General features: G+C 37.3%; 1 protein-coding gene across 7 annotated transcripts in view; it reads left to right on the top strand.

The window, feature by feature from the left end:
* Window positions 1–13,593, top strand: part of SH3KBP1 (SH3 domain containing kinase binding protein 1) — a 201,684-nt gene that overhangs the window by 175,980 nt on the left and 12,111 nt on the right. For all 7 annotated transcript variants that reach the window (XR_003398469.1, XM_026849086.1, XM_026849077.1 and 4 more), the window contains 2 exons: window positions 1,249–1,411; window positions 6,496–6,581. Coding sequence is in view for 6 of the 7 variants with exons in the window: in XM_026849086.1 (XP_026704887.1) it covers window positions 1,249–1,411; window positions 6,496–6,581 (249 nt within the window). In the remaining variant the exon portion in view is untranslated. The remainder of the gene's footprint in view (window positions 1–1,248; window positions 1,412–6,495; window positions 6,582–13,593) is intronic.

Raw genomic sequence — 13,593 nt, 5'->3', positions numbered from 1 at the left:
AGCCTTTCCCTCATACATTGTTTAGATTCCTGGACACTGACATGGTATAAATTGTCATAGGAGTAGGTGTGTAAAAATTACACAATACACTGTAAAAGTTTCAGTGTTGCAGAGGACCCAACAATTGCATCACCTGAAAATGTACTGAAAAAGGGCCTGTGAACAACAGTCACTTACTTGATTATTCTAAATCTAATGTGGATTGTATTTCTGGTGATTTATTCCATGTTCCTCACAGACTGAAACCTAGAACCCATTAATCAGTACCCTGTAACATTCCCAGTACCTCCTACATATATACAGAGGTGTAATATTCATGGCATATCATCGTGTTGTCAAGGGAAGTGAGGTGTTGACATAGTAGGATACACAGAGAACAAAGCTTCAGTCCCTTTGAGAGTTTTGTCCTTTCTTTAAGAAGAATCAGGTTTCCTATGGTGTGGCAAATGTGTTTACATGTTTGTTTTGTATTATGAATTTAGAGCATATTATTTGCAAGAGTTAATTATGTGTATTGTACTTTACACACTCACAGGCATTATGTGTTTGGCATTGGATATTAGTATTGTGGAACTTTCTAAGTATGCATAATCAGTTCTGCAAATGATCCAGTTTTTCACTGGCAAGATGAAAAATTCAGCATGTGACTCTGTGCTTACAAATTTAAATAAAAGGTCTGATTTTTCTGAGGGGTCTACATCCTGCCAAACATCGCTAAATTTTAATGCTTGTATTTTCATTTAACTGTAGTTCACTTGAAACACACTCCCCACCCCCCCACCGGTATTTCTTTGTTCAAGAGATGTTAAGAATATCCAGCATAATTATTTTTGTGACCTTCTAACTTAATATTGTTTCATATTAGAATTTGATTGATAGAATTTGTGTTCATGGGAAACTGTTCCATGTGGTATGTAATTTTTTGACATTCTTATTTTATAGAAATAAAAAAATAGCCTTTCCATTCAGGCATTGCACACAGATATCGGCCGTGAGGAATTACAGGCAGAACAGTTAGGCAGAGCAAACAACTGATTTGTGGTAAACATGTTACTTTAAATAAAGAATGATTTAGGACAGAAGTGGAAAGGAGATAAGCTTTTTCTTCGTATACAGTGTAGATTTCATATACAGCGTAGTCTTTGTATATAGTTGAAGATCTCTTGTTTAATTGTAGACTTATGAGCGCAAATGAATTCCACTTAATAATATCCGTGTTCTTTTTTTCTGGAAATAATTGATTTAAAGAAAGATCAGAGAGAGAGCAAAAACAGTTAGACTTGCAGAAGCCTTCAGTTCCTGCTATACCTCCGAAGAAACCTCGACCACCCAAAGCAAACCCTGTGAATAGACCTGGTACCTTGCCTCCCAGACGACCAGAAAGACCAGTTGTGCCTGTGACTCATACAAGGTATTGGTTTTCCTTTGTCCAGTGCTTTTGGGATTAGTGGAAAAAACACGCATTCAAAGAATTTAGATTTTACAGTGAATGTCACAATTGAGGTCATGGTAAACTGTATTTAAAGAACAAACAAAACAAAACGAGAAAAGCTTTCTAGTCATCTGGCTGGATCATAACTATCTTCTCAGGACTAACAGTCTTAGACTGATGAACATGTCGTTACTGCAACATCATAGTTTCTACTGCACAATATGTGGGAAATATCTGCATCAGTATATTGTGCTGATGTTGACTTTCTTATTTTACCTCAAATTATTCCAGTTTAGCTGGGGCACTAAGTCAGTGCAAAAGTTTGGATTGTACCAAGGAACAGCATTAGACAATCCACATTTCATATACTGTCAGCTTGGTTTCTGTCTGGTTTCTTTGATCATTTTAGATCAATTTTTAGCAAAATACATGTGTTTTCATAGAATATTCTTTAAGCTGGTGCCACTGCAGAATACTGTTGTCAAGTATTTATGCTCAAATGTTGGTTGTTATTCTATAGTTACACCGTGCTCTTCATCAAAAGTGGTTACAACCTTTGAGGAGCACTGAGAAATTGGATTTACTAACACAACTCCCTTTAATCTCTGCTAGAGCTTGGAAAAGCAGAGGTTGCAGAAACTAAAGGCCTTGCCCATAGTCCTAATCAAGTCTAGATGGCTACATCTGATTTGTGCACTGTAGACTTCCTTTATGACTAGTGGATAGAAATAGGTGAAAATCGGAAAAAGGCAGTTGCCTAAAACGGACAAGCTGCACATCTTGCAGAAATACTAGAATATAGGCATAGAAATAATTTTACCATTGTCGTGTTAGAAAAAGTAGCTGCCATCGAAATACTGGAGTTCAAGTATACTAACGGTGAATTAAATACCAGAATGGAGTATAGGGTAGAATGGAATAAAATACAAATCCTAGACATTGGTTCCCTTCATTCGTCCATATATGGTTCAGTAAACAGATGCTCTCAGTGTGAAATCTGAGACACATAAAATACAAAAACAGTGCCTTCCTTGCACTGCCAGTTTCATCTGACTGACGTGTTTTGGCTGTGCACCTCTAAGAATTTAACCCTTCTATCCCGGTGCCACTGCCACAGCTTCTTTTGGACTTGCTTTGAACATGCTTGCCCAGTTCATCCAGAACATAGTCCACACCTGCCGGGCACTTGGACATGCTTGGAAAAGGAAGTATTTGCTGTGACCTTTAGATTTAGCTAAGTGATGTTTTCTTGATAAGACCAATACATACACTAATGTTCAGTTCACTGGCTAGGCATGCAACAGGGTAGCTATTCTTTTCTTCTGTTTTTGCCTGGAATATTTTAAACATATTACAAATATTTTTAACATTTAGAGTTGTGGAAGGGTGTTTTATTGATCTTCTGTTTTCCTTTTTCTAAATACAAAATTATATAAAGAAACCATGCATTTTTAAAGATATTTTAGTTTTTATGTTAAAGTAAAAAAGCAGATCTAAACAGTACCCTGTTATGTTCTTAATTGTGCAAACTCTGCTAGCACAGATAAAAATGCTGCTTTTTTTTTTTTTTTTATCTAACACCATTATATTTGACAGAATTTTAGTTGTAACAGTAGTTAGATTAAAACTTAGATGGAAAGATTATTTTTAAGGTGATGATGATGCATGTTGATGATCACAGTGCTAGCAGTTTCCCTATGAATTTCTTTATCAGATCAATCAAATTAAGGGATTTATATCATATAGCGGTTCTGCCTGGTAAGCTCTAACTTGTTAAGAGTGCCTTATAGGAAGAGGGCAGAAAGTTCACATAGTGAAATAATCCATGGAACAGACTTTAATTACTTAAATAATTAAGAAATGAGAAACTTCAAATAGAAGCAGTCGCTTCAATAAAGGTAGGGGTTTTTTTAATCAGTTCAGTTTAGTAAATATTTGTAAGGCCTTCTGGTATGGATTTCCAGAAATGGCATACCTAAGACAATTAGAATAAAGAGAGGGTTTGCTGACATGTAGTTTAACCCCGGTAGGCAGCTCAGCCCCACGCAGGCGCTCACTCATTTCCCCACAGTGGGATGGGGGTGAGAATCTAAAGGGTAAAAGTAAAAAAATTTGTGGGTTGAGAAAAAGACAGTTAAACAGATAAAGCAAATGCTGCACGTGCAAGCAGAGCAAAATAGGGAATTAGTTCACTGTTTCCCATCGGCAGGCAGGTGTTCAACCATCCCCAGGAAAGTTGGGCTCCATCACATGTAGCAGTGACTTTGAAAGACAAATACCATCACTCCAAACATCCCCCCCTTCCCCCAGCTTTTATTGCTGAGCACAGTGCCATATGGTATGGAATATCCCTTTGGTCAGTTGGGGTCAGATGTCCCAGCTGTGTCCCCTCCAGCTTCTTGTGCACCCCCAACCTACTCACTGGTGGGGCAGTGTGAGAGGCAGAGAATGCCATGACATGGTGCAAGCACTGCTCAGCAAAAAGGAAAACACCCCTGTGTTATCAACACTGTTTTTGTCACATATCCAAATGATAGCACCATGTGGGCTGCTATAAAGAAAATTAACTCTATCCCAGCTAAAACCAGTACATGATCCTAGGGGTAAAATTTGCTGTAGTTATGAAGTGATGCCTGTGAGATTTCCTTGGCAGCTGCTGATCAGAAAAGGACTTTTTTTTTTCTGTCTGAGCAAGTGGCTTGCATCTTATGTATCTCACTGATTTCTTGTGGTGATGAGTTTTTCCATTTAAATATAAATATAAATATAATCTTCATTCCTTGGAGGTAGGCTAGGGCTTCAAAGGCAATAGAAGAGAAAAAACATACGGGGCAGAGAATAGCTGTCAATTTACTCCAAAGGCTTCACAGCTTATTTAGACATACCTGTGATTATACAATTTACAGATGAGTCAATTCTCTGGAGTAGGCAAGCCATAAAGACCTACAGAAAGTGCATTTTTACAATCAGTCTAAACCAATCTGTGTCCATGCTGCTGCCACAGGGGCAGGTTGCCCCTCCTGGCAGCCTGTTCCCACAGCCTCCTGTACATTAGCACCAGCATTTGCGCAGCCGGTCAGCCATATGGGTCAGGGAGTTGCTCCAGATGGCAATTAATCAGTTTGCAGGGGGGTTTCTATTAGTGTGGGGTTTCTTTCAGGCTTATCATCTGTCTGATGAAGCTGACAGCTTATCTGCATGGGCACGAGCAGAGGGAGAGAGATGCTGTGACCAAGAAGGAATGGCTCCGGTCCTTTCACAACAGTATAGATGTAGATTGGCATAATAAGCCTGTTGATTCTTTCAACAACAGAGTTGGGGTGTTTTATGGGGTTGTTGTCATATATCTTGGTATCATTTGTAGTCAAATGATAAATGTTGTGACTTTCAGCCCTAAATCACACCATCCTAAGAATCTCCTCCAAAAACATACTCATGCATTTCCTAGACCGCTTCCAAGTCACATTAGTGCTCCCAGTTTTCTGGGAAATATATATGTGCAAAACAGAGTACACAGTCAGATGCTCATTGCCCCGATAGCCAGGAAACTATGTTGCTTCTTACAGATTTACAAATATCTAAAGAATTTTTTTAAAAAATGTTAAAGACCAAAAGATAAGAAAACTAATTAATCAGGTAGATCACTTGGAGAATAACCTTAGTTACCATCTTGACAATTAATACATTTTTCTAGGAATGTGTTAAATTTCTTCTGTTTCCTTCGTGGTGCAAACTGCCTGCCATATTGATAGCTGTGTACACTAGTTTGGTTTTCAAGTCATAAACTGGTTGTCTATCTTTTTTAGTTGATAGAACACTTGTCACCCTACCACTTTGTTTAACAGGATGTATGTTCAATTAATCTGTGGCTTCCTCCATTCTTTAACACCAATTTTTCAGGCTCTTTATCACAGCCTTCCTGAAGTCTGAAATGGGGTTTCCAGCCACTTTGTGTTTTGCTCATAAATGGCTGTCATGAGTTGAGGTTCAGACCATCTGTCATCAGCTTATGGCATCAAAAGCAGAGGCAAATGAAAAAATCAATGAGATTCAGGAGCTTGCTATGTATTTGACTGTCAATGGCTAATTATTGCTGTTCATAGAAATGCACATCTGCCTGGGTTGCTGGAGGAACAAATCTATATTTTTACCCATAATTTGGGTACCTTATGTAAATCATAATTTTTACAGCACTATACTGGGAATAGTCGTTGTGGAAAAACTATGATATTTGTTAGGTGACCTGCTAATGATTGTAAGTACAATTTATTGCGTTAATTGAACAGTTCTTATCACAGTAAATGTCACAAGGGTTTGTCTTTGTGACCTGTGCAAAGCCGAGCTACTTGCCTGCTGTTGGCCCTTTTTTAATTAATTGTTTCAGTAGTCAGATTATTTTAGTAAATTTAAGTAGTTGTGGGATAGAAAGTTCTACGAAGAAAGAATAATCGCGTTGCTTATGTTTGATCTGCTGTTTGGTTTAAAAATAGTGCCTCTGTATAAACTATCACAACTCTTGACATTTGCCTATTCCAAAGACATTTCAGATAGATTGGTTCTTTGGACCTGCAGAAACAATATTTATAATCTAATCTTATAAGCAATGTGCAAAAACGTGGTGGAGGAGCTGCATTTATGAGTAAATATCAGGAACCACTGAAATGCACAATGCTAGCTTGAAGTTTTCTCTCTTTCTTCATTATTCTAGATAGTCAGTCGCTATAGTTTGTGCAAGCCAATTAATTATAAAAAATAACAAGTAAGATGTTGAAGAATGTCCCTTTGCCCTTAGGCTTCCTTCATGTTGAGATGCTGTGAACATCTGAAGAATTATTCAGGACACTACGGTGTCTAAAATAGGCTTTTTTGACAGGTGTTAAGGAGAAATGAGATAAGGTTAATCCATACACCATGTCTGCTTACTGGACATTGCGCTCTCTGACATATTGCTATTACTCTGGTGCTACAAAGGAAGAATATTTCACTCTCATTATTAATTGCAATTTACTGTAACCTGCACAAACACCCAAATAAAATATCTCCTCTTCTTGATCCAAATGCAGGAGTGATAGTCCAAAAGTGGAATTAGTGGGCAGTACAATATCCAGCACTCTAGAGAAAGACTCCTCTGAAAGAAGCAATGACATCGGTAAGTTATAGTGCTTTTTATAGTTTGCCTAAGAAATTTATGGTGTAAATGTCTGCTTTTTAGTGACTTTGCTATGATCCAAAAGGCAGATTAAGGATTTGGCAATGAATGTGAGTGCATTTATATCAAATTTTAGCTGCAGGATTAAAGGATCATTTCTTCTTGACTTAAAAAAGTTTTGTTGGGGTTTTCTGTTCAAATAATTTTTGAAAAAGAAAATATGGAATGGTGAGATATTTTGGATAGGATGGATTTTCATATTTCTGTTTAAAAGTCTGAAACAAGTGAGAAGGCCAACAATAATAAGTCATAAGTGTTTAACAGATGTAATATTAGTGCTGCCATATGTTTAATGCTGCAAAAGATTGTGGGTTCGGTGCAGTTGGTAATCTTTACACTTTCCAATAAAAGGGAATAAAGACCAAATAGAGACCAATCTGAAAAGTTTTACTGAAAACACCAATGAAAAGAAATCTAAATTTCTCTTATTTGTGTTCCTGCAACATGAACAGTTTAATTGGGAAATCACCTGGAAAGGAGTAACGATAGGTTATTTTTCTCTCTTCTCTCGCCCTCCTTCCTTCTCAAGTTTTGCAGTGCAAGAGATGTTTGCTGGGGTGGGTGCTGCAGTAAGTGGCACTTGTAAAGCAAGCTGCTCTGACTCCTATCCCAGGGCTGTAAGCAAAAGCGGCGACAGCCATCTTCTACCTCCACTCAGAAATATGCTTGTGACAGCTGCTGCTGTCGCTCTCCTCTGCAGCCGCAGCTGTGCTGCCAGAGACTGTTTTTGTAAAAGGCAGAACCAGGGTACCTTGCATGTGTAAGCGTTAATACTTTTCACCGGTGGCATTAAATGTTATTTTGGTGCAGTGATTTCTACCCAGACTGCTTTATAAGTAAAACTTTTCTGTAAAATAGTATACTTTCAACGGTCAAACCTGCCTTTTCTTTAGACTTGAAAGCAGAGGTTTAAGTTAAGATGGATTTTAATTGCAGTGTAACAATGAAATGCTAAATTGATTTCACATAGGTTTATGAGCCTTTCACCATCCATATGTCTGCTTTTTCTTAATCTTATGCTGTTGCTATGGTTCATGATAGTAACATTCTTCTGGAAAAGCAAGTAGTGTGTTTTTCCCAGATTTTCACTTGGGATAAACATTGGAAAGCTAGAAGCTTGTGATAAATTGCATGAACATTTTTATTGTAGAGATTAATATCAAGGAATGGTACGGAATTGCAGTCAAATGCTACCATTTAGTGTTTGTTACCCATGTTTACAAATTTGCTTCAAAGCATGTGAGCCTTTGTTTACTTGAAAGATAAAGCTATGACTGCAAATTCCATATAGTGGTGTGATGGAAGTAAACTTTTAAAAATCCTTGTTCTAGTTGTCTTGGAATCACTAATAGGATAAAAACTTAGACAGTTTTGGGTTTTTTTGTGTGGGGTTTTTTTGGGGTTTGTTTGTTTGTTTGTTTTGGGGTTTTTTTGTTGTTGTTTTTTGGTTTGGTTTGGTTTGGTTTTTAACAACCTGTTTAAGGTTAGGTAGGAAATTTTATTTATAATATTTTTTTTTCATTTCCAGAACTTGGGGGGTGGGGGTGGAGTTGTGTGTGTTTGTTTGTTTTTAATGGAGAATAGGAGCCAACAAGAGTCCATAAACCAAACTACACAGATATGTTGCAAGGGTTTAGTTGATGACCTCCTGCTACCACTAACAAGGGGAACCTCTTGAGCCCGAGGTTAAAATAGTGTGAATACTTACAGACGTATAACTTGATAGGGTCAAACCAGAATGGCATTTACAAGGGCAGATCTTGTCATTCTAGCCTGTTAGACAACTCATTAAAAGAAATAAATAAATTATTATTGTATTATGAAAGTGTACTCAAAGATCATAACTGTTAGAAATTTTCAGGAGGCTTTTGATGGCTCATGTAAGATATTGTTAAAGAAATAAACAGCTTTTTAAGAGCCGATAGAATAATAAATTAAAACTTAAGCCAAAACAATTCACAGTGGATTAATGTAATTTACTATGAGGAGAGGTTTGGAGTTCAGGACAGTTTCTGGGGCGGTGTAATAGGAAAGATTTATGATAAATGTGTTAGATGTTTATTTATTTACAAAGACAAGAATGAGTTGGAGAAATCTTGTGGCTAAATGAGTGGTTAGTAAAAATGATGGATGAGCAAGTAGAGTTGTCCAGTGTATTCCAAAACACTAATGGATCAGGCACTATGAGTCCAGATAATATTTAACTGTGATATGTGTTACTGGTGTTGCCCCAGTGTCATGTACTGTGTGGGGAGGACAGCCTCAGCTTCTCCGAGCTTCATCCTTCCAGTCAAAATGGATCTGATTAAATCTCCCGTTTGATGTCTTTTCAGTGATCCAAATTTACACAACAAATTGGAGTGAACCTATGTGGCAGACAAGGTGGGGCTTAGCAGTAGCCTTTGAAGAAAATGGAAGTTAAATGGCCTTTGCAGCAGCTCGGGTGTATGACCATTCTGGTTACTGGGCCTCTCTTTATTTCTCCATCAGTCTCAGGCACTTAGAGCTCTTGGGGAGGGCAGAGGACACAGTAGCAGTCAGTTGCAAGTTGCCTCACCCTCTTTCATGCTTATGTTAAGTACTGATGTTGAGCCTTGGACTGAAAATGAATACTGCAGCACTTTTTTGCACTAGCAATATTAAGCTGGGTAATGGTTGTCGCTTTCTCAGTCCTATAGCTAGTCTGAAGCTCTTGTTCCTTCATTCAAAGCAGGGAGATGTACAAAATCACTGGAGAGACAGTTTTGATTATAAAAGCAAATCATACTAAAGCTGGATAGAGAACAGTTTTCCATTTTGTGAAAACGTTTTAAGGATTTCTAAGTTTGTTCCTTTATCATGATGAGACCAAAACCTTTATGACAAGGGAAGAGAAGGTACGAGGTCCTTCCATATGCCATCTCCCAAAAAACAAACAAGTAATCAGCAGAAATCAGTAATTCCATCACCAACTGAGAAGCAATATGCAAAGGGGAATTGAGGAATCGGGGTTCAAAACTTGTATTCTGTCTACGTCCCCTATTCTAAGTCACTGTCTTAAACATTGCTTGTTTTGGAAACAGCATTTTTCTATTTATTTTCCAAGTAATATTCCCCCAGTGCATCAGTGTTTTGTAACCAGAAAATGACACACCTTTAAAAACACATTTAAAAACATTCTCACCCAACTTTGCAGGACAGGAAAGTCACAAATGCTTGAACCAGGCTGAAGTGATGTGTAATACTTTGCATAACAGTGTCAGTTGCATATATAAAAAGTTATTTTTATGGAGATGTTAGCTCATGGCTTGATTTCGCTAATATGTTCTGCAGAGTTGTGACTTGACATTTAAATTGCCTGTTGATAATACAGCACTGATTACAATTTTGCAATCTGTACTGACAAGAGCAAGTCCTGTTCGGCAACGTTGCTGCTGATTGTAGATATAATGGCAGCTTTTACTACTGTTGTTCATGCCTTTGCTTCTTTCCACAATCCTTACAAAAACCATTGGAAAACTAGTCTTCAGAATATATTACTTAAGAGGAACCATTCCCCATTCCTCCTCACTTCTTTTGTTTTCTTTTTCCCTGTTTTCAGTGATGCCTTTACTTTACTTTCCACACATCTTTCATCCAACTTTTCCTATTTACATCTCTTTGCCATGGGTAACTCTTCTTCATTTCATGAGGGTAAGGCACTTTTTTTTCCAATTTCTTTTCTGTCCTGTCTTTGATTAAGTTGACAATGCATAACCAACAAATACAAAAAGAAGTATTTTATAGAACACCTAATGTATAGATAGCTATTACAGACTTTTTTGAATTAAAAGTTAAAATTGACTATACTGTGATAGAAAATCTTACACCGTAGCATTGAAATGAAAAATCATTATTGTACCATAAGAAATTTTAGTGAGATAAGTGACATGTACAGTTTGCACATGTTTTGTCAATGCTGCGGTTTCATTAACCCATTCTTACAGAAGATGGTGTCATTGAAAAGTTTAATGCACATATTTCAGTCATGTCCTTACACATTACAAAACAAAAATATGTAGCAACATGCTAGGATGGTTCTCTAGTCTGAAAGAGGAAAAAAAAAACCACAACAAAACAAGGATAGAAATTTGAAGAGCACTTACTGGCTCTCAGTACAAAGTGCACAGTCATGTCACCCAAGACTTTGTCTCCAGTATCACTGTGGTTAAATCACATTACTTACATCTGTTGTAAAGTCTCATGTACAGGCAACTGTTCTGGATTGACAGTGGCTTTTTGAGCTTATTTTAAAACGCTTCTAGAGCCACATAAGCTACACTGAAAGTAAACCCTGTTCCATCAACAAAAGAGCAGTCCTTGTATAGAATTACACTGATTTCAACAATTTAAATTCATGCCTTGCATAATTTGACTTCTGTTTTTTCAGATTATGTATTTTTTTGTGAAATTATCATGAAAAATTGTTATATCTGAGGATCAGTGCAATGACAGGAACATCTAGCACATATAATAGCTTACTGGATCAAAAACTAATGCTTCCAGAAAATGACTGAATTATTGTAATTAATTATTGGTATTGAGTTATTTCTGAAAGTCAGGATTAATCCTAAATCTTTTAAATATATATATATACACACACACTTTAGTATCCTACAATCCTGAAACAAGTCTTGTCTATCCTAAATGTGCTTGTTTTGAGATCATCTAACACTGAAGATCTTACGGATTTAAGCTAAGTGATTTAAAGAATAAGTCACTAAGAAATAAAAATGATACATCTGCTGTCGAAATGCTCAATTAATCCACATGAGAAGCAGTTTCTGTGCTTTGCAAAAAAGACTTAAGTTGCACAGGTGCTTCCCACACAGAGCTAAGTGGACACATCTTTCCAATATTTTTTTCTGGCCCCTTTACACTTTTTACATAGTATTTATGAAAGCAGTTAATAACCTTTATCAGTGCTAACATAAGGCACATCTGCCTTCATTGATTCCTGCTGAAACATAGAGTGTTGGTATGAATTTTCTTAAGAGATTCCCTGAAAGCTGGATAACATGAGTCCATTTTTCAGTATTTCTTCAGACTTGAATCTTCAGAGTATTTGCTCTGGTGGATCATAGGGTACTGGCCAGACCCACATTATTAGCTATACTCTTTTTCTGTCCATCCAAGGGACAGAACTTGCCTGGAAGGGTAGTTAAAAATACCCTACTTGAGAATATCTAATATTACAAACAAATTTTAAAAATCTTCATTGTATCATGTTTTCTTGAGCTGAATTTGCAGTTTTTCTAGAGCTGTAATGTGCTCATATTTCTTAGGAGAGGTGATCGCTGTGCCTCTCACTGGAAGAAAAAGTGATCTAATGAGATTTGGCCCATGCTAGGGAAAAAGATGAAGAATATTTCCAGTAAAAGGTTGTAGAATGGAGCAGGTTTGTCTTTAAATCACAGTCTGTAATACTGTGAGACATTATAATTATTTTGCCTGAAGACACAGAGCAAAAGTTGGAAAAAAGCAAATACTGATAAATATAAGGGTTGGAGGACGAAATGTGACTCATATAATGAAGATTGAAATCTGCCTAAACCAGTTATTTCTTTCTGTGCTGCTGTTCATGTTCATTTTAATAGAGCGAAGCAAAGGAGCAGAATTACCCAACTGAGTTGTTATAATATTTATGTCACTGAATCAAAATCACCCATAAACATAGTTGTGAATTGTAAATATCGTAATCAGGGACATGTTAATGGTCCATTACATAAATTAATAGGTCTCTTGCCCTGGAGAGTCCAGGAAAAGGCAGTAAACCAGGAATTTAAATCATTCTCCATGTATGTTAAGTTGAAGTGCCTCAAAACAGCATATCCATTTCTTGTAGCACAGTGTTCTTGACCTTTCAGTTCTTTCTTGGCATCTTCTGAATCGTTAAAAATAAAATCCTTATGAGGGCACTGGCAAGTGGTTAGCAAAGCTCATTATGGCAACTTTCTACATTCATCTATTGAAGCAGTAAAAGTCAGGGTTGAAATGGGAAAAGGTGATCGTATACTTTAGGAAAGGTGACTGTCCAGTGGCTGTCCTGGGAAGCTGGGCAAGCTAAGTTGTTTCCCTCCAAAGCACAGAACCGTGCAGGCAGGCCTCCCCAGCACACTGCTGTTACACTTCTGAACACAGTAACCCTGTAGCCAGGGTGCCCTCCTGCTAGAAGTGCATTACCCAATCTTAGAAAAGAGTCTGCAGTTCATTATGGGTGAGATTCTGCTGCCCTGACACTGGCTAGGAACATGGCAGTGTTCCTTGAAGGGTACAATGCTGTTCTACATGGAGAGAGTAGCAGATTCTGGGCATTGAGGTAGTGAAAATAATTATGGTCTTCTGAAAATTCCCAGTGATATTCAGATTACTATTTGAGTTGTTTTTTAATTAGTGCTGTATATTGAATGGACATTAATTCAAAAGATGTCATCTGCAGTATCTCTGTCTCATTTGATAGCTCTCAGGATTGTTATATTTAAAGAGAGTGTATATACCATTTCACAAGCCTCTTATCAATCTTTTAAATGTATTGAAGATGATTATGAAATGAAATCTATCTCTGTGGCTTTTGTGACTAACTTCTTCAAGTGAATTGCATTGCCACCTTTGCCTCATTTCTTCCAGATCTGCTGTATTTCTGTTCCATGAAACCTCGCCATTAGCATTCTGAATGTCTTGATTCTGCCATTATCCATCTCTTTCCATTTCAGTTTTCTCAAGGTGAAATCACTCTGCTAATTCAAAAAAGCTTTCTGTCCTCATTATGTATAAATGATGTTGCCCAAAGTCTAAAATACTTAAACGTCAGATAAAGTTAAGGCTTAGCCACATTTTGTGCTAGAATAGTCAATGCAGGGGGAGAAAGGGGTAAGGAAAGAAGTATAACTGTTTAGCCTTTTCTTTGGTTTGGGGATTGGTGGCGGGGGGGGGG

Source organism: Athene cunicularia (assembly GCF_003259725.1).
Source record: "Athene cunicularia isolate RWA chromosome 1 unlocalized genomic scaffold, athCun1 chr1_part1, whole genome shotgun sequence".
Lineage (NCBI taxonomy): Eukaryota > Metazoa > Chordata > Aves > Strigiformes > Strigidae > Athene > Athene cunicularia.
Note: the sequence above shows the minus strand (reverse complement) of the source record. Positions and strands in the feature narration are given on the sequence as shown.